The sequence below is a fragment of the Pseudoliparis swirei genome, chromosome 16, assembly GCF_029220125.1.
Source record: "Pseudoliparis swirei isolate HS2019 ecotype Mariana Trench chromosome 16, NWPU_hadal_v1, whole genome shotgun sequence".
Classification (NCBI taxonomy): Eukaryota; Metazoa; Chordata; class Actinopteri; order Perciformes; family Liparidae; genus Pseudoliparis; species Pseudoliparis swirei.
The window spans coordinates 7830607-7851319 of NC_079403.1; the positions used below are offsets into that span (position 1 = coordinate 7830607).

Sequence of the window (20713 nt, forward strand, 5' to 3'; positions counted from 1 at the left end):
GCACTGATGAAAGGCTTTCATGTGGATTCCCCCTCCAGAAAGCTGTCACTCCCCCCAGAGGCGCAGGGGGGATCCTGGGTTGCTGCTCGGAGTTTGGGCTGTGGAGTACGAGTTGGTAGTGAAAAAGCAAAGTTGGATTTAACTGAAATAGAATAAATATTGAATAATGAACCCTTATATATTTGAATATATATATATATATATGTGTGTTGTTAAATCATATTGCTTGTATCTTTACCTTCGCATTGAAAATGCGGAAGGTTATGTTTTGATCGGCGTGTATTTATTTATTTGTATGCGTGTTACTCGCAGAACTCAAAAAGTATTAAACCGAATCGCATGAAATTTGGTGGGATGATTAATTATTATGCGGGGACCATTTGATTCGATTTTGGGATCGATCGGGTCAAAGGTCAAGGTCACTGTTCTGACTTAATTTACTGAGTTTGCTCTCTTTATTGTTTATGCTTGTCCAGGAAAGACACCTGCTGGTGTATTTTGGTATCGCACCTTAAGTGCCTTTGTTTTGCTCCGCCAAAATCCAGTTCTAACCTGTTCAAAGAGCTGTATGGATCGAAGCAGTTTCTAGCGGTCAGATCCTTGGAGTAAATACGTCCGTAAGTGTTCTATGTCATAATTGTTTGAGACATAAGATGTTAACAGTTACAAAATACCTCTGTGATAATTCTAAAGAAAACGAATTAGCATAATTTTACGTTTGGTTATGAACCTATGCTGGCATGACTAGCTTGCTAACTAGCCCGTGTTTGCTAACTATGTAGCTTGTGGTTATTGTCAGATATGTTTTGTATTTTGCTTGTTTACAAGACACATGTTTAACGATATAGTAATGAGACATATGTGATATGTTGTCTTTCTGTTTATTTTATAGTTTTACCACACTGAAAAGAGAGAAAAGAAGAGCAACAGAGTTATCTAAAGAATGAACATCTGAAAGTAAAGTTCATCAACAAAACATTCTGGAGCGTCATTCCTTCTGCACTCTTTGGTTAGCTATCTGTCTGTGCCTTGTAAGGATGCACACAATTGCTAGGACAGAATAGTAAAAGGACGAATACACAGCGGGTGAAGACAAAGAAGCAACTTCGAATCACTCAACTCGTCAGAAACGCACAGCTACAAAATGACGACCTCGCAAGAAGACAAAGCACAAGTGACTTTAGAAACGAGGTCTCACGTAAGCAGCAGGTCCAGCGCATCAACAGCTATTAGCAACGCTGCCACAAAAGCAAGGGCTAGGGCTGAAGCATCAAAAGTGAAATTCGCCTACGCAGAGAAGGAAGCCGTTATGCTTAGGGAGAAAGCTTGCATTGAAGAACAAAAGCAGAAAGTATTAGCTGAAGCAACACGCCGTCAAGCAGAGCTGGAGGCTGATCTTCACACGCTACAGTTAGAGAAGGAGGCAGAAGCAGCGTCCAGAGAAGCAGACGTCTATCAGGCTGCAGCCGAGTGGGAAGACAACCAGCTACTGGATACAGGTGATGAAAACCGAGCTCAGCGCACCAGGGAGTACGTGCAGAACACTCCAGTGCAACACGCTCCACAGCCACTCCTTACGTCCCAGCAGACGCACAGAGAACCAAGCCGTCCTCTTCAAGCAACTGCTCAGCTGCATATGCTTCAGCCGCAACACCCTGCTCAATTGTTCCCTCAGGCAACCAACCACCCACAGCTGAGCGGAGCTGACTACGCGGGCCTCCATGACGATTCAACGTCAAGCAGGCACCCCATAATACCCTCTTCTCACACAGCCAACCTCCCACTGCCTCGAGGAGCCGACTACGTGGGCCCAAACAACATTCCAACGCCAAGCAGGTACCCCCTAGCGCCCCCTTCTCATGCAACATCGGACCACTACACTGGTGCGCCACCTCCAATGCCAGACTTCTCCACATACTTGATAAGGAAAGAGATGGTGAGCTCAGGATTGACCCAATTCGACGATCGCCCAGAGAACTATTGGGCATGGAAAACGTCTTTCCAAAGCATCACACAGGACCTCAACCTGACACACAGAGAAGAACTTGACCTACTCGTCAAATGGCTTGGTCCGGAGTCAGCCACTCATGCCAAGCGAATCAGGTCAGTCCATGTCACAAGTCCAGATAAAGCAGTGGAGACCATATGGCAGCGTCTAGAGGACTGCTACGGCTGCCCAGAGGTGATCGAACATGCCCTAATGAAACGGCTTGAAGATTTCCCTCGCGTCTCAAATAAAGACCCTCGCCAACTGAGAGAGCTGGGAGACCTGCTACAAGAGCTAGAGTCTGCAAAGTGGAGTGGCCTAACACCGGGGCTTGCATATCTCGACTCGGCTAGAGGTGTGAAACCCATAGTTGAAAAACTCCCATACGGCCTTCAAGAAAAATGGGTCACACAAGGCTCCAGATACAAAGAAGAGTTCAAGGTATCATTTCCACCTTTCAGTTTTTTCGTGAAGTTTATCTGCAATCAAGCAAAGACTCGAAATGACCCGAGCTTCTTCTTCTCCTCATCCAACGACTCAAACAGCATGAAAACAGACAGAGCAGTCAACGTGAGTAACAAACCATCCGTCTTTGTTAAGAAAACTGAGGTGTCTGCAGGGACTCGAAACTTTCCCAGCAGCCAAGCAGACAAGCAAAACAATGAACCAGACAAATATTGTGCCATCCACAACAAACCTCACCCCCTCTTCAAGTGTCGGGCCTTTAGGATTAAGCACCTGGATGACCGTAAGGCCTATCTTAGAGAAAATTATATTTGTTATCATTGCTGTGCCTCCACTAAACATGTTGCAAAAGACTGCAAACTGTCTGTTAAGTGCAGAGAATGTGGCAGTGACAAACATGTGTCTGCCCTACATCCTGGTCCCGCCCCCTGGTCATCTGAAGAGACCAAGAGTGAACCAGAGCAAAGCGAACAGCAACTTGATGTCACTACGAAATGCACAAAAATATGTGTCGCCTCTTCCCAGCCCAGGTCGTGCTCCAAAGTATGTCTGGTCAAAGTTTATCCTTCAAAACATCGTGAAAGAGCTCAACATGTTTATGCAATATTGGATGAACAGAGCAACAGGTCACTGGCCAAGACACAGTTCTTCGACCTGTTCCGCATTGGAGGCGACTCCTCTCCCTACACGCTGAGGACGTGCTCAGGCACAGTTGAGACGGCGGGGAGAAAGGCATGTAGCTTCACAGTAGAGTCACTCGATGGGAAATCTACAGTAGCACTTCCTCCCCTCATCGAATGCAACACAATACAAGATGACAAGTCAGAAATTCCAACGGCAGACATCACACGACACTTTGCTCACCTCTCTCCGGTGCGAGACAAGATACCACCTCTAGATCCGGATGCGCAGATACTTCTTCTCCTGGGGAGAGACGTCCTGAGTGTGCACAAGGTACGTGAGCAGTACAATGGACCTCACAACACACCGTATGCACAGCGCTTAGATTTGGGTTGGGTCATCGTAGGCGAGATCTGCCTCGACAGGGTCCATCAGCCAGCTGAAGTTAATGTCTACAAGACGAACATACTCTCTAATGGCAGAACCTCATTCTTCACACCGTGCACTAAAAGCATTCAAGTCAAAGAGCGAGGGGGCCCTGGGGCCCTCTTGTGCCGCCCTGACTCACCACGTGAAGCTTGTCACTCATCCACAGCACCTCATCGGAGGCAATATGTCCGGACAGATCAGAATCCAGCCGACCACGGCACCAGACCCATGCCTCCAGCTCACTTGCAGCTCACAAACTGGTTCTCTGGACCTGCGTTCCTGCAACAGCCAGATGCAGCAGAAAACAGTGTGGTGGAGCATCTCCAGCTCAAAGGCCCAGATCTGGACATGGAGATTCGACCCCAAGTAACCACATTGGCCACCAAGGTCACAAACCCGTCGCTAGGCACACACAGATTCCAACGCTTTTCTAGCTGGAAATCTCTTGTGAGAGCTATTGCCACACTCACCCATGTAGCAAAGTCATTCTCTCAATCGACTGACACACAGACCTGTAAGAAATGGCATACGTGCATGAAACCTGGCACAACAGAACGTTCACAGGCCAAGTCTACCATCATCAAAGCTGTACAGCGAGAAGCGTACAAAGATGAATTCAAAAGCCTAACACAACACAGAAGTGTGTCACAAGACAGCTCACTCAAGAGACTAGATCCCTTCATCGACAGCGAGGGACTGATGAGAGTGGGCGGTCGCTTACAAGCAGCTGATCTTTCTGACCAAGAAAAGCATCCTCTGATCATGCCACCAAACCACCACGTAGCCAATCTGCTCATTCAGCACTACCACAGTCAAGTGGCACATCAAGGCCGTCACTTTACCATGGGCGCGATACTCAGCGCGGGACTGTGGATCGTTAAAGGTAAAAAACGCATCTCTGGTCTGATCCACCAATGCGTCACGTGTAGGAAGATGAGAGGAAGGCTTGAAAATCAGAAAATGGCAGATCTGCCAGCGGACAGAGTGTCTGTGGATCCTCCATTCACACACACAGGGCTGGATGTCTTTGGCCCATGGAGTGTTGTGACGCGCCGCACAAGAGGCGGCAGCGCAGAAAACAAAAGGTGGGCCGTCATGTTTAGCTGCCTAAGCACAAGGGCTGTTCACCTGGAGGTGATCGAGTCCATGTCAACGTCAAGCTTCATCAATGCCTTCCGTCGTTTCCTGGCTATTAGGCGGCCAGTTCAACATCTGCGGTCAGACAGAGGCACAAACTTTGTAGGGGCATGCAGAGAGCTACAAATCAACACAGAAGATCCAGAGATCAAAAACTTCTTGCAAGACCGAGGCTGCACCTGGTCATTCAACGCACCGCATTCCTCCCACATGGGAGGAGCATGGGAAAGAATGATTGAGCGCACGGCGCATCCTCGATGGACTTTTGTTGACAAACAGCGCCACACGACTCACACACGAAGTGTTGACCACACTTATGGCTGAGGTCATGGCCATCATGAACTCTCGACCTTTGACCCCCATATTGTCCGACACAGAGGTTCCTCAAGTCCTCTCACCTGCGATGCTACTGACCCAGAAAGCAAGCATCGCTCCTGCCCCTCCGGGCGACTTCAAAATGGATCATCTGCACAAAAGTCAGTGGCGACAAGTCCAGAACATGGCGGACTCTTTCTGGAAAAGATGGAGACAGGAATATCTAACAACTCTACAGCCTCGAAGGAAATGGACAGAGAACAGGCCGAACCTTCAGGAAGGTGACGTCGTCCTGCTCAAAGACTGTCAGGTGAAACGCAAAGAGTGGCCAGTAGGACTTATCACAAAAGCCATACCGAGCAGCGACAACAGAGTTCGTAAGGTCATGGTCAAGACTGTAAATCAAGGGACTGTAAAAGAATATCTGAGACCCATTAACGATGTTGTTTTGCTGCTTTCCCGGGATAATGTAGTAATGTAGTGGTATAATATTAATCATACCAGACGGGGAGTGTTCTGACTTAATTTACTGAGTTTGCTCTCTTTATTGTTTATGCTTGTCCAGGAAAGACACCTGCTGGTGTATTTTGGTATCGCACCTTAAGTGCCTTTGTTTTGCTCCGCCAAAATCCAGTTCTAACCTGTTCAAAGAGCTGTATGGATCGAAGCAGTTTCTAGCGGTCAGATCCTTGGAGTAAATACGTCCGTAAGTGTTCTATGTCATAATTGTTTGAGACATAAGATGTTAACAGTTACAAAATACCTCTGTGATAATTCTAAAGAAAACGAATTAGCATAATTTTACGTTTGGTTATGAACCTATGCTGGCATGACTAGCTTGCTAACTAGCCCGTGTTTGCTAACTATGTAGCTTGTGGTTATTGTCAGATATGTTTTGTATTTTGCTTGTTTACAAGACACATGTTTAACGATATAGTAATGAGACATATGTGATATGTTGTCTTTCTGTTTATTTTATAGTTTTACCACACTGAAAAGAGAGAAAAGAAGAGCAACAGAGTTATCTAAAGAATGAACATCTGAAAGTAAAGTTCATCAACAAAACATTCTGGAGCGTCATTCCTTCTGCACTCTTTGGTTAGCTATCTGTCTGTGCCTTGTAAGGATGCACACAATTGCTAGGACAGAATAGTCACGAAAAGGTCAAAATCTTCTTTTTACCATGGCACGGTCAATTTCTATCCAATTGGCATGCAACTAATACCAACATGTTCATAATTCAATGCCCAACCTTGTGATATGCGAAGGTATGCGCTCTACCGAGTGCCCGTTCTAGTTTCATACCTTTTATTGTCCTATCTTTAGACTGAGATGATGAACATGAGAGCTGCTAAACCTTTAGCTCATAGCCCATCGGTGCAGCCTTATAAATCTGCAGTTGCTTTCTTCTTGTTAAAGACGGGATGCTTCATGGCTGGAGGATCTTCATCTAGTTTTTCAAAATCTTTGCATTTTTGTTGATTTCCTCTATAACTGTATCAATAGTTGTCTCAAACACATCCTGCTGAGCTGTGGGATTTCATTTGCGAGGACCTTAGTGACAGCCCGTGTTTGCCTGACAGTGTATTTATTAATGTCTGTGAACTTTTCTGAATCACACATTACTCAACCTCTGTTTTCCTCTCTCGGCCAGTAAACAGACAACATCGCTGAGACTGAAACCCTTTGAGTGAAATACATCCAGCGGGGTCTACGGGTTCCCGGGAAGTCCTCGGGCACCCCGCCCACTCCCGACGCATCCCCACTGGGACTGGTTGCCGGGCAACACTGGCTGATTGGGTTAGCCGGGTTAAGAAAGGGTCTGGCACGGGCCTGAGGAATCAGATCACTCCCATTGATCATCTTCTCTCTGCACTCCTCTGAGAGCGGAGGCCACCGCCACAAAATCAAAGCCCTGCCATCATGTCTGAGAGGGGGTTATTACGCAGGGAGGGACTATGGTGGGCTTTGTGTGCTGGTTTATCGTGACATCACGAACATCACAGCGTGCAGTCACAAGCGATGCGATTGCAATGGAAGCCCTTTAAAGAGATTTCAGAGCACGTCTGCAGAGCTACAGACGAGCCTTCAATGCTCCGTGGTGACTTAGTAATATATATATACTATGAGATACGGAGCATCTACACTACCGTTCAAAAGTTTGGGATCACTTAGAAATGACGTTATTTTTCAAAGAAAAGCACTGTTTTTTCAATAAAGATAACATTAAATTAATCAGAAATACACTCTCTACATTGTTAATGTGGTAAATGACTATTCTAGGTGGAAACGTCTGGTTTCTAATGAAATATCTCCATAGGTGTATAGAGGCCCATTTCCATCAACTATCACTCCAGTGTTCTAATGGTACATTGTGTTTGCTAATCGCCTTAGAAGACTAATATCTGATTAGAAAACCCTTGTGCAATTATGTTAGCACAGCTGAAAACAGTTATGCTGGAGATATAAGCTATACAACTGGCCTTCCTTTGAGCTTGAAGTTTGTAGAACAAAATTAATACTTCAAATATTAATCATTATTTCTAACCTTGTCAATGTCTTGACTATATTTTATATTCATTTGATAAATAAAAGTGTGATTTTTCATGGAAGACACGAAATTGTCTGGGTGATCCCAAACTTTTGAACGGTAGTGTATATTGTGTCATTAGCTCTAATTTGGATTGTGTAGGGAAAGGAACAAAGTGGAGGGCTATAGGGTGGGTGGTGGTGTTCTAAATGCCACCCGCTGCACCCTCAGTGTGAGAGTCCCATGGCGTCTCAACAGGACTGACATATCATTTTATTATAGCAATATTTCACTTTTGATAACAGAGTGCTATTGGTACATTTAACATCTTGCTCCTACCTATAGATGAAAATCAATAAGCGCTGAGGTGTGCTTTCCAGCATAATAAGCAGCAGTTAGCTCACATAGCTTTGAGCCGGTCCTGCTCCGACTCTGAGTCGCTGTGTTTCTACCAGCGGGCTTTCATCTGGTAAAATGGTCGTGAGAATGCAGTGAAACAAACATTAAAGACAGAGATTTTAAATCCATATAAAATGTTGGCTATAACGCGTGAAGCTGTCGAACGTGAGCGCGCACACGTCGGCTTTCTCACTGGCTAACGGGCGCTTGTTTGAATTCAAACGTGTTCTGCACCCTTGCGTCTCGACAGGTGTTCTGCGTTGGGGTTGTGAAGGCAGAACCCTTCGAAGGCTAACGCTAGTGCTGCGCCGCGGCCCGCCACTTACCACTCACCCACCCGTAGGAAAACGTATAACTTTAAACTTTAAATTACCAGGGAAGCCACATCATGTGACGTGGAGGACTTAAAAGGACTTAAAATAAAATGACTGTGACTTAAGTATAATAATAATAAATAAATAAAATAATAAATATAATAATATATATAAATATAAATAAATAAATAAAATAAATAATGAATAAATGAAATAAAATGATAAAATAAATAAATAAATATATAAATAAATAAATATAATAAATCAATCATACAGGATATCATTCATATATATATCTCTACATTTCTTTATCTTTTCATTTTTTTATTTTCTATTTTACGTATTTTACACGTATGTGTTTCATTTATGTATGTTTTATGTGTGTGAGTATTCAAATGAGCTGGGCGGTCCGATCCTCTGTCTAAAGCATGATTGGTCACAGATTGGGTGTGAGAGGTGATACTTTATGTGTGCATGATGATGCTGAGTGATGAGATCATGATTGACTTGCTTTAGTTAGCCTAAGCGTTAGCAGAGAAGCGCTTTCTTAGACAGCTTCAGCCCTGAGATCATCTCCAAGCAGACTTGAGCACTGTTTCTTGGAGTCTGTCTTTCTCTTTCTTCTGGGTCTTGGCACTCAGGACTGAGGACGAGTCTTTTCTTCTCTGGTCGGTCTTCACACACCATCAACTGTTCTCGCTTGCGTCATTATTAAATGTAATATTTCAAAATACTTTAGTAGTGGATGTGTTGCGTGTGTGTTGTTCGTTTGCTGGGCGTAAATAACGTAGAATAACTATATAATAAATAACTATACAACGTCTCGTAGCTTTTGTGATGTACACATGAATCTAATTCAAAGTTCAGTCAATTAACCGTTTATCTAATAATAACAAATACTTCCTTTGTGCTCTTTAGATCCTCCAAAACTCTATATATCCTGCGTTTAGCCGCCACGACGTGCCAGCCAGCGCGCGGAGCACAACAGTCCTGACCAGATCAGCATGGCCGGCGGCTACTGAACACCGCGCGCTGAGCAGGCGGCAGCCCAGGTCCTCTATGCTCGGGACTCAATCTCCATCGCATAATCTGAATGGTCGAATCCGTCCCACAGATTTGATGATTTGATGTTTAAAACTACTAACTAAAACATCTTTAAAATCATTTACATATAACCGTGACACAACAATTTAGAATGTACAGACAAGAAACAAGAATGCAAAATAAACACTGTTAGATCTACAGGTCCAAGTGTGCTTGATTCTTTCTTGCTTCTAATTTGCTCCTTGCTTCTTCAACAATGAGGTTCGACCGCCCTGCTCATTTGAATATACGGACACAACGACAGACGTGAGAATAAATAAACAAAATAAATGGACACACATGTTAAATAAAATAAATAGATATAATAATAAATAGAGATATAAATTTCATGAGAAATATTTATTTAATGTTGTATATTTATTTTATAACTTATATTTTTATTATTTTATTTATTAATTTTATTATTTTTACGTGCCGGGGAGAGACGACGTCTCCCGAAGCAGCTGTACCATCCGAGTATTTGATGTTAGACATAAAAAGAATACATCTCCTCATTCATGAGCACGTTTTTTTTCTAGCTCTTTTCGCTTCGCCGACGCTGTTTTTTTTGGGCAACCGAGCCAATGTGCCGGCGTTGAGAGCGGCCAACTGTTCCGCCAGTCCGCCGGGGGCCTTGGTGGCGACCGCTGAAGTCCCGGAGAGAGGTGCAAAGTGCGGCGAGGGAGTGCGTGGAGAGGACGGGGTGATCCCTCCCACGTCTCCTTTCTCATGCTGTCTCGAGGGGAGGAGGACACCCGGCCAACTGGTGTCACCGCACCGTCGCCAGAAGCCTCTGAGTCATGGTGGAAATGGGGCCAGAGATTTGGGTCACGAAGCTGTATCCTTTGTTTCTCATTTGTTCTGCAACATCTTGTCGCCGCTGACCGTCCAGACAAAAACAACGCCCACAACGAGGAAGAGAGGGAAGGGGTTGATACTGATACGTCTTCTTTTTTTGTTATTTCAGCATGAATTTGATCGTTTCTTCCTAGTTGGTGCGTGTGTGTGCTTTGAATTTGCCGTGTGTGTTGCTTTGTCTTATCTGAAGGTGTGTGTGTGTGGTCTTTTTGATGTTTCTTCTAATTGTTTCCCCTCTGTGCTGCTGCCCACCAGCTGATAGCTCCTCTCATCTCTCTTCTCTTATGTACCTGTCGAGGGAGGGTCCATCTCCATTTCAACACGATAACGAGTCAGTCTTTGGTACTTTCCTCCTCTTAAATGTGTCTTATCCTTAAGACGTCATATTGGCTTCAAAGATTGGACGAAATTTGTGTTGTTTACAAAGATTTATTCATACAAATTTTACAACACTTTTTTTTTTTTTTACATTTATTGACTTGACCCTTGCAGATCGCCATTTGAAATAGTAATCTAATGTTCACTTTCTACACAGTAAATATATATATATATATCTTTAAAGATGATTTCATTTGAGTAAGGCTATTGGCGCTTTCAATATCATACATATAATGTTTCATGGAGAGCGGGGAAACTGATCCTTCCCTCTGTTTTCACACAAAAGTTACGCCTAGTTCTCTAAAAACAAAGTGCAAAAGAAAGCAGTGCAAGCGGGAACACTTGACGTTGAAAGCGAGACGCTACTAGAGCTCCTGTCAATCGTCTGTGCGACACAAAAACAACAACAAAACGGTGAAATGTAAGCTGATGATGTGCAGCATTGTAGGGCCACTAAATAGCCATCTGTGATTCATGGCGATTTTTAAAGTCGATGCAAGGCACCACGGCCGCAAACTGCTTCCTGCGTCACAAAGCCTAGAGGAGAATGCAAAATTAAAGAAAGATTGATACAGTAAACAAAAATCGAAGAACTTTTTTTTTTCACCCTGCTGTTTTGAAACTCGCTTTTTTCCTGCCGAATTGTGTTTCCTCTTTCTCAAATGTGCTAAGAAGTGTGCAGACGGGCGGCATGTGATTGGTTTACAGTCCGTTTTTAGTCTTATCTTGTAGATTTCACTAACTTCGTGGCTTCTCTTGACATCTCTAACTGTGTTTTCTTCTTGTGTTACTTGCATCTCATCCTTCCTCTTCTTTAGATTCTAACTCTATCAGTCTGATCACGACGTTTTCTTCATAAACAAATAAACACCTGCTTACAAAATCGGTAACAGAGCCTCAAAGATAAAGTACATTCGGATATTTCTTCATAGTAGGACGACGATCAACATACAGTTTGTGTAGAAACGTAAAAACAGAACACAAAACAACATCCAGAAATGACAGGAATGCATGTTTGCAGTCAGAAAGCAAGCGAAACCGTCGAGTTGGAGTCGTCTGCACAGAGGCGGAGGCTCGTGCAAATACTTTAATCATGCAATCGACTGTCGTTGTTCTTTACATCGGTTCACGTGACAGAAAAGGGAAGCACAATAGACCCGGAAGGTTCAAACACAGGAGTTCAATCTGCCTCGTACGTCTCTCACAAAGAACACACCGATGGATAAGTCGCCATGTAACAAGTATCATATCTTCTCTTTTTATGCTTTTTGTTGTTGTTGCATTCGCCTGATGGATGCGAGTGATACTTATTATATGGGCAGAGAGACGTGAGAAACCCTTCAGCGGAAACCACTTCAAAGGTGTGAGCTCACTCTGTAAAGACTGCAGGAGGAAGGGACAAGAGAAATCTCAAAAGTGCTCTGGTCCTCACCTCAGATTTGGGATTTTTATATTTTTCCAAGAATCCCATTTAATTTTTTTTCTATTAACGGGATAACTGGCCAACGGGGGATCCAGATGTACTAATATAGACATCATGATATTATACTCTGTATGTGTGCCATATCGGTCTGAGCCACGTCTCCACATTTTGGGATTAGGAGGGATTTAAAATGTGTGAGACGAGAGAGAGAGACAGGAGCACAAATGAGGCAGAAGAGGCGGAGAGTGTTTGAAGGTTGAAGGTGAGAGGAGGAGGAGGAAGAGGAGGAAGAGGAGGAGGAGGAGGAGGGACATGAGGTGACCCTGCGTGGATTACGGCCTCGGGAAAGAGCCTGAAACTCACCAGGAATTTGTGAGAGAACTGTTTCAGCCAGTCTCCCAAAAAAGCCTCAATCTCATCTCCGTCCGGGAGGGCATCAAAGTCTATGTCTTGTAGGATTTGGTGTAAACCTATGTCTTCAAGGCTGTTGTGAATAAAGACAACTAAACTCTTAATGTCACTTTACAAAGAGCAGCATTCCATACATTGATTGTCTTTTAAACAATTTATTTTCCTCACAATCATATATCTCTCCGCTAAACGTTTAAAAGACAGGGCTGTTTGGAGCATATCGTCATACGTGAACAATTATCTCCCCTCAATAAATAGTTCTAAAAATAAATAAATCAATGAATACATAAATAGAGGCTTTTTTTCTTCTTTTCTTTTTTAAATGAACAAAAATTGGTCCACAAAGTAGATATTTGAGTCCTCAAGTGCTTTAGGTACAAAATAAAAATCAATATTATTATCAAAATATTCATTTTAATGGCTTACTTCATACATAAATACATGTTTAAGAACACAAAAGCGATCCACTGATTGTTCAGATCTCAAAATGACTTCATGTGGGGCTGCACACACTTAAGTATTTTTTTTATTTTTTTTCACGAGTGGGGAGGGGGAGGATGCTACAAATATGCCAGCCGGCGTCCTTTGTTTCTAATTCTCTGTCTATACCTTTTCCCAAGGACTGCTGCCAGGTATTTCTTGACCGCCATTTGCTTTCGGTAGCGGCTGTAGCTGTCCGTGAAGATCCCGTCTGAGTGTCGCTTGGACAGAGGCTCTGAGCTGACGGCCAGCGTCTTCCCCCCGCTGCATGAGAGACCAGAGGGTTCACGGTCATCACACTAATACATGATCCCCCCCCTGTATGACCAGCATGGTGGTGCTGTTACAATCATCTTTGTGTCATCATCGTAGAGAGGAAATAAAGAGATGGTCAGATTGTCCAGATCAAATCCGCCTGCAGAGCTATCCAGAGACACAATCTGTGTCCTTAATTCTGAGGAAATAATCTGACTCCACCACTTAGATCATAATTGCACTGTCAAGGAATTTGCCCGGAAAGGTTGTTAAAATATGTGCCTCGAGGATGCTGTGATTTCTTTGTTTAAAGCCCATCCCAGGGCAATCTGTCACATTTGGCCCTGCATTAAGGTGTGATGAGGATTCAGTAATTGCACCTCCTCACTCTTCCATCGGGAACCACTGGGACTTCATCCTATAAATTATTCATCATGAAATAAATTTAAACCTGAGCGGGTTCATTCTTCCCTCTGCGCCTTTACGACACAGCGGCGGGCTCACAAAGCCACACTTCCCAAATCAATCAAGCAAAGTCTGTGCTCTTATAAGCATTACTACAGGCGGCACAGAGGACTGAGCTGCATGCTGGGAGATAACGGGACCACAGACATACATGTACGTATAACAGCGTGGATCATGAGCAATTAAAGCATCAGGCAAAAGAGTTTTAAAAAAGCACATAGGACAGAAGACAGTGTAAAAGAAGAGGTGACAACCAAGAAGATGTTCTTACCCGACACGTTTTGCCATCAGAGAATGCAGATATTTCCTTGCTGATAACTGACCCAGCGCGTTCCTGTAGGCTGAATTAAACATGCCGTCTGCATGCCTTTCCATTCTGGGATGATAGATAGCCACACAGTAAAGTCACCACAGCGCAAGAGAGGCAACAATGTGAAGTAGCTGCACTGTAGAAATACAATAGCCATCTTAACACATCCATCACGGTGTAATATTGGGCCTCATGCTCGGTTTCCTTGTGATACATAAAAACCTTTTAAACTGTTTTCCCTTTATTTTCTTTTTTAGGTGTTTTCTTTCATTTAATATTTTTGATTCAACACTTATTTCAAGAAAACTAGATTTGCAAAGGGACGTTAAGAAGTTTTGAAGCTGAATTGAAATGCTTTGTTATGCAGCCAAATTGTGATGATGTTTTTACACCCTTCACTTGCAGTTTGAATATGTTGGTCCTTTTTTTTGTCTTAAAAAAACAACAACATGCTTTTAGTCAACTAGCTTCCCCTCAGTGAAAGCAGACTAACAAGATAATACTATTTTTAATGTTTTTGTTGAATCACGAAATAATAAATTGTAAACTTACTGACAACATTAGGTTACGTGCCACAGATTCACACGAAACGGACGAGATACGTGGACAGAAATATGACAACAGCAATGAGACGTTCAACACAGAAGTCTCGGGACAAAACCAGTGTAAGTCACCTTTGCTCTGGTGGGTAATACAACGTGAAGACGTCGTCAGCGACGGACGGAGAGCTCCTCACATCCATTTGGTCTCTGTCGTAATCCAGGGACGATAACGAGTTCCCATCCTCGTCATAAACCTCACTGTCAAGTCTGAAAAAATATGACATGTGACGTGATGCGACACTTTTAATTTCTTATAAATTAAAAAATAATAATAAAAAGCATTCTATGTTAATCCACCAGAAATTTCACAGTTTAAATTCACAAAAAACATTTATTTTATTGTTGAGCAATAAATAAAAGACGCTCTAAAATCTGACCTCGAAAGCAAAACGTTTTATTCCAATTATCTAACCACACACAAACGCATCGGTGAATGTCTGCAGGACACATGAAGACTACTTCACTGCCTCCGCAGAACTACATCACCGCCGTGTGAGCAGCCCAATGGGCTATCAGGTGGTGTTATCCATATTCCAAAAGGCTATTATCGCCTCAGACACAACTGGTAGTGCAACTATGCTCTCGTGTCCAAGCCAAACAAATACAATTGTAATCGAAATCTGAAAAGAGACACTTCAACGAAAAGTTAAGTGTACGTACCTAACACTGGGAAAGCTAAGCCCCACAGGTGAGCAGCAGACGCGGTAATGCATTAAGATGCCATAGAGGAGTAAGGCTAAAGTCGCTTTACTAGACATGGTCCTGCTGTAAAAAGAAGAAGAAGAAGAAGAAACCCATCAGTGAGTGAACAGGTGTACAATCAAATCTCATCAGATGAATTTTCTAATTTGCTTTCTTTCACACCACGCCTGTGACTTCCTAGAAGCAAACAAACGAAAAGAAGCAGCCGCGCCAAACGCGCCTTTACGCTGCGTACACGCACCCGAAAAGTGCCTCTGCTTACCAGTTGTGAGACGCGATCAGCTGAAGATCTTAACTGGGAGAGTGAGATAGGATCTCTATCTCAGTCTCTCTCTCCCTTCCTTTCCTCTTCCTCTAGTGACTAGTCCCTCAGTGAAGCGCCTCTTCGGTGTCCTTGTGTTTTGCTCCGAGTGCGCCCGCAGCTCAGTTCTCGGGGACCTCTCCGTGGACTCGCTCATGGAGAGCGCCAAACATTTGTCTGCGGAGAACTTCCCGGCGTCCTGTGAACTTAACTCCCTTTGGTTTTTTATTCATGAATCCGAAAGACGTGCCTTTTTCACTTGTCACGTAGGTTGGGGTGGAGAAGGGGGGGGGGTGGAGGGGTGGTGGAGAGGGGAGGTGGGTGGTTGCGTCATCACCACCGTCCCATTGGAGTGCATCGGTTCTTCTGCGTCAATGAGAGACCCCGAGCTCAGTCAGGAAAAAAATACAAATACATGGATGCTAGATTCAAACATCATCAATTAAACGGTATTAACGCCAACATGTTACGTCACTCCAACAGGATCACGTGAGTCCCGGTGGGGACGAGAGGGAGCTGTCCGGTGCTGAAATGCGACTGTTTCTCTACAAAAAGTCTGAATCCAGTCACTTCATTCAACAGCAATCTGTTATTTCCCCCCACGTTTCTCCTGTCTGATGAGGTCAGAGGTCAGACTCATGCAGGTACAACGCAAGGTGTCACTAAAGGAACTATTCATCATATTTCTATATTCAACATTGGCTTGTGTCTGGTGACACTATATCCAGTGAACTGACTGCTTCTCTTGTGCAAAAAAGCTTCTCTGACTATGACGTCACTGAAGCAGCTGACTTCACCTATGTGTTCTTATTATTTGTTTTCACCTGTCTATTTAAGGGACATGTTGCCTAACAAATGCAACATATTTTATTTCAACCATAGTTGCTATACAGGAAACTGTTCACTACAAGTAATCAGGTCATGATTTCTGGAGAGATACATTACTGTTGAGATTTTTTTAATGTATTTAAAAAAAAAACTATAGCACCACAAGTATCCCAGAGACATTTAGTCCCATTATTTTTGGAGACAAGGCATCTCTACTGCCAACACACTCAAAGACAAGTTAGACTGATAAACAGAAAGTAAGGAGAAAAATGTGTATTTTGATTTTGAGGTGAACTGTCCCTTTAAAATCAGAGTTTAAACTCATTTATGACATCATACTTGAAGCTGCAGTCAGGGATTATAATCTAATACACAAGAATTCAGCGCATTACTCATTTTATGATACTTTTGTAACAGACAACCATCAGACTGTGTGGAATAATAAGTATCTTCTAACATCTTTGTACATTTTCTAAATGCAAAGCAAAAAAAGTGTCTCTGACCGCCAAAACATTGGCCAGCCAATCAGAAGCAAGCTCGGGCACAGGACAGGTGAACAGCCACTGATTTAAAGAGAGGAAGACAGTGAAGGTCAGAAGTCAGTACAGTCTTTCTTCTACAATAACTTTGTGTCGTTGAAACATCAAAGAGAGGCTGGTTCTTTAACCTCTTGACTTCTGTACAGCCAACTAAAATAATCAATGCAGTGGTGGAAAAGATCCTTTAATTAAAATAAAAGTATTCACACTGTTAACACACTCCATTACAAGTAAAAGTCCTGCCTTCAAACTCCATTATGATCCGTAAAATGTATCCAAAGTTTAAAAAATGACTTCTTCTGCGGGGTAAAAGCTTCCGTCGGTGAATTCTCACATCGTTAAATTATCATATTATATTTGTAAATACAGTTCCATGTTTCAGTCCGGTGGTTCCCAACATGGGTTCAGACCCCTCCAAAAGGCAACACAATCATTTGAGTTGTAATGAGATGATGGATGAGGAAACACTTTAGTTCTGACACAACAATATACAGCCTTCTCATTTAAGGACTTAATTTTTTTGTAATATTAATAACTTCACCCCTTTTGACCTAAAATATTTATCTAATTGGAGTCATCTGAGAAGTTTAGAGGGAACGTTGTGACTCTTTCATAAAACTGAACAACTTACAGACATCTGAAACATGACAAGGGGCCCACCCAGACTCATGAACACATTGTTTAGGGTTTTAAGTGAAATATCAATCTGAAAAACAGTTAATGACAACTTTCAAATATATGTCGTGAAGTGAAAGGAACAATAGTTCCCTCTGAAATGTAGAAGTTGAAGGACGAGGTAGCATGACATGGAATAATTACAGTGCTCGGTGACTTTACTTGTGTTTCTCCCTTTGTTTTTTATTTTTTCTTTGCAGGTCCACGTGTCTTTAGTCTGAATCCCCCCTGACTCAGCTCGGTCCTCTCTGGTTTCAGGCTCATGTGCTGAATCTTTAGTGGGTGATTCAGACCGGTCGATCCTCGTCTGCCTCTGACGTTGTTGCAAAGAAGCACTTTGAATCCTTAAGATGAGGAGAGAGACACTCTGGGGGCATGAAGTGGAGCCCTTCCCGCTGTCTGAGGGAACACTGCCCCCTAGTGGCGGAGAGAGGAAAGTACACGGCGGAGTATCACGGTTTTATGTCTTTATATAATATGAAGGATATATTTTAGTAGGTCAACGTGACAATGTGCAGAATTACCAAAACGATTTAAAACAGAAACATAAAGAGAGAAAACATTGCAGAATTAGTTGAGTTCATTTATTAGGAAAGCGGGAACTATAATTAGAGTAGGACCATTACGCTTTCAACGTTTAGATGATAGATAGATAGATATGTACTTTATTAATCCCCAAGGGGAAATTTGTCGTAACAGTAGCAGCACCAATAAACTAAACACACAAGAATAAAAAATAAAATATAAAAAACAGGGATGAAAGATATAGATGTATACAAGAAGTATACAAAGTAAAATATAAAATAAAATATATATGTATATATACAACATATATGCATACACAATACAATACTGTTTAAATGACATTTACATGTATTTATTTAAATAATGGCAAATACTGTACGTGTCTGTGTCACCTTGCCTTTTGGACCCTCTAATGAATTTGCTAGGAAATTCATTATGATTACCACAAGACAATCATAATATAATTAAGGCTGTCTAATTGTGTTGAGTCAGTAATCACAGTAAAATGCTGATTACTCAGCCTAATCATGTTTTTGAGTCAATATTTGAGCCGGTGCTACCAGGATATCACTTCTTCATCATCTAATTACATGGACAGAGCTGAGAACATGAAGTAGATAGGAATATTGATCCAGTAATCTCCTGATGCTTGACTCACCGCTCCATATAAATGTCTTCCTGTAAGAATCATTGTGGAATATTAATAAACGTGCTGCCATGAGCGTTTTAATCTCCTGAGTTACATGTGTGTCGCTTTTCTTGCCACCGCTTCTATTTTATCGAGTGTGTGTGTGTGTGTGTGTGTGTGTGTGTGCTTTATATCACCAAAGAGAAACATATGACTAATTCTAATTTATGTCTCATGATTCAAGTATTTTACCACCCAGCTTTTACGACAGGTGTTGACAGAGTCTATTTTAATTTAATTTGTAAGGTGTGTGCGTGTCTGCGGAAGATGAATGAAAAGAGACATGAAATGCTTTCTCGCTTTGCTTTGGAGTCAAACCACTTCTAAACTATTGTGAATGGCCGCCACATATTGTTAGCACAATCGTTATTTCTCCTACTTTGTTTATAATGCATATTAGAGAAGATATATGGGAACATTGAGCTATATTTACTTTTATAAGTGCCAGATCCTCATATTGGAGGTTGTGGCAGGGGTAGAGAGGAACAAGACAGGACTCCAGGTGAATGAAACAACAACTCAGGTCAGCGGCAGGTACAAAGACAGAAATCCAGACAGGCACAAGGAGACTAAAGGAGACTAAAGGAGACTAAAGGAGACAACCATCAGACAGGAGACAAAGGAAAGACAGGCACACTGTCTGTGGGAGCAGGTGTACGGCATGAGGCACTAACGAGACAAGAGTGGCTGAGGGCAGGTGAAGGGAATGAAACAATCGAGACACACAGGTGGAACCCATCAGGGACAGGGCAGACCGTCACAGGGACAGGAAGTGCAGGGAAACAGAAGGACTTCAAAATAAGACAGGAAACAAGACACAAAACATCACGACAGGTTGAAGTTGTAGGAGCATGCAAAGACAACAGCAAGCCCCAAAACAAACGATGCTCCTTTGCACACCGCGTGGTCCTCGATGCGAACCATGCAACGCTGGTCAGGAATCATTGGACCTTAAACTAAATGAAAACAGTGTTCGGCTGAATGTCACATTTACCATTTGATGTATTTATGAAGTGTGAACATACCGCTGTATTTTTTCTGTATTGTACCGACATTTGCAAAGATTTCTTTAAACGTTGTAAGCTTCCGATAGACATCAGGATATTTAATTCGGTGTGACATGCAACTTGTCCACTGCATGGCCTTGTGCCGTCTCAGGGTTTGCACATACAGTGACTGTGAAATAATCACAAAGCTATTTACATTAACATGTAGCTATAAAGAACTTAATCAGTGACAAAAAACACAAACAACTGACAAAATATTATTCTATAGTCTACTGTGCCTGTATTATAAAGACTCAATTATTACCACAAATTAACTTTTTTAATTTATGTCTTAATGGATCTAATATATTTCTAAGCTATTTATGCATTAATATCCATTTACAGAAATGTAAAGGTGTGACAAAAACTATACTTACAGTGATACAGAGCACGGTTACAATCTCACTGTGGCTAGATTATGTGACAACAAGACGCACATGTATTTGTGTGTTGCGTTCAGGGAGAGCCGTAAAAAAACGGACAACTCGTTGTCACGGTGTGTACGGGCGATCATTTTCAGTTATTGAATTTTCTGCATCGAGTCATAATCTTTCAAGAGAAAACGGCGATGCATATAAGAACCGAGTGTCCCGCTAGTAGTAATACGACCGTCATAAAAAAGTCTAGTCTAGCTAAACGTTTCAAATACACTGGACCGTGTTTAGCTTACGTTGCAATACAACTTCACTCGAAATATTGAGAACAATGATCATATCATTAACTTATTAGTGTTAAACTACAAAAACAAATTTGAAAGATTTAAAATATATATATGTTATATATATATATATATATAATATATTATTTTAACATGTGAAAAAAACATTGAAAATATTTTTTGAAAAAAATTGTTAAATATTTTTGGGTATAGTGTTTTACACCCAATATAATATATATTTTTTAATTGCTTAAAAAATAAAAAGGTCGATTGAGATGACTCATTTCAC

At 42.2% G+C, this 20713-nt stretch overlaps 2 protein-coding genes and 1 long non-coding RNA gene across 4 annotated transcripts; 2 read left to right on the forward strand and 1 right to left on the reverse strand.

Annotated features, from left to right (window-relative positions):
- Nucleotides 1-437: 437 nt before the first annotated feature.
- Nucleotides 438-3872, forward strand: LOC130206630 (uncharacterized). Its single transcript, XM_056434684.1, has 3 exons — nt 438-617; nt 893-3406; nt 3669-3872. Exons 2-3 carry the CDS (start codon nt 1145-1147, stop codon nt 3870-3872), a joined length of 2466 nt encoding a protein of 821 aa, XP_056290659.1. The 5' UTR covers nt 438-617; nt 893-1144.
- A 1020-nt stretch (nt 3873-4892) lies between these two features.
- On the forward strand, nt 4893-6023 carry LOC130206400 (uncharacterized). The gene is made up of 2 exons (XR_008834101.1): nt 4893-5660; nt 5936-6023. It is a non-coding gene; the product is annotated as an uncharacterized LOC130206400 (long non-coding RNA).
- Nucleotides 6024-10570: 4547 nt separating this feature from the next.
- On the reverse strand, nt 10571-15634 carry adcyap1a (adenylate cyclase activating polypeptide 1a). Of its 2 annotated transcripts, XM_056433996.1 has the most exons (7): nt 15427-15634; nt 15123-15227; nt 14535-14669; nt 13822-13926; nt 12960-13094; nt 12303-12423; nt 10964-11053 (listed from the first exon to the last, which is right to left on the reverse strand). In XM_056433996.1, the coding sequence occupies exons 2-7, from the start codon at nt 15218-15220 to the stop codon at nt 11045-11047; spliced, it is 603 nt and encodes a 200-aa protein (XP_056289971.1). In that variant the 5' UTR covers nt 15221-15227; nt 15427-15634; the 3' UTR covers nt 10964-11044. The 2 variants fall into 2 exon arrangements, with proteins under 2 accessions (XP_056289970.1, XP_056289971.1); XM_056433995.1 differs by lacking the exon at nt 12303-12423 and having other exon boundaries at nt 10571-11053.
- Nucleotides 15635-20713: the final 5079 nt, after the last annotated feature.

Coding starts and splice junctions, on each gene's coding strand:
- LOC130206630 (XM_056434684.1), top strand. CDS start 1,145: ATGACGACCTCGCAAGAAGACAAAGCACAAGTGACTTTAGAAACGAGG. Junction 3,407..3,668: donor ACGTCCTGAGTGTGCACAAG/GTACGTGAGCAG, acceptor ACTCATCCACAG/CACCTCATCGGAGGCAATAT.
- adcyap1a (XM_056433995.1), bottom strand. CDS start 15,220: ATGTCTAGTAAAGCGACTTTAGCCTTACTCCTCTATGGCATCTTAATG. Junction 13,927..14,534: donor TATTACCCACCAGAGCAAAG/GTGACTTACACT, acceptor CTATCATCCCAG/AATGGAAAGGCATGCAGACG. Junction 13,095..13,821: donor CTGATGGCAAAACGTGTCGG/GTAAGAACATCT, acceptor TCTCTCATGCAG/CGGGGGGAAGACGCTGGCCG.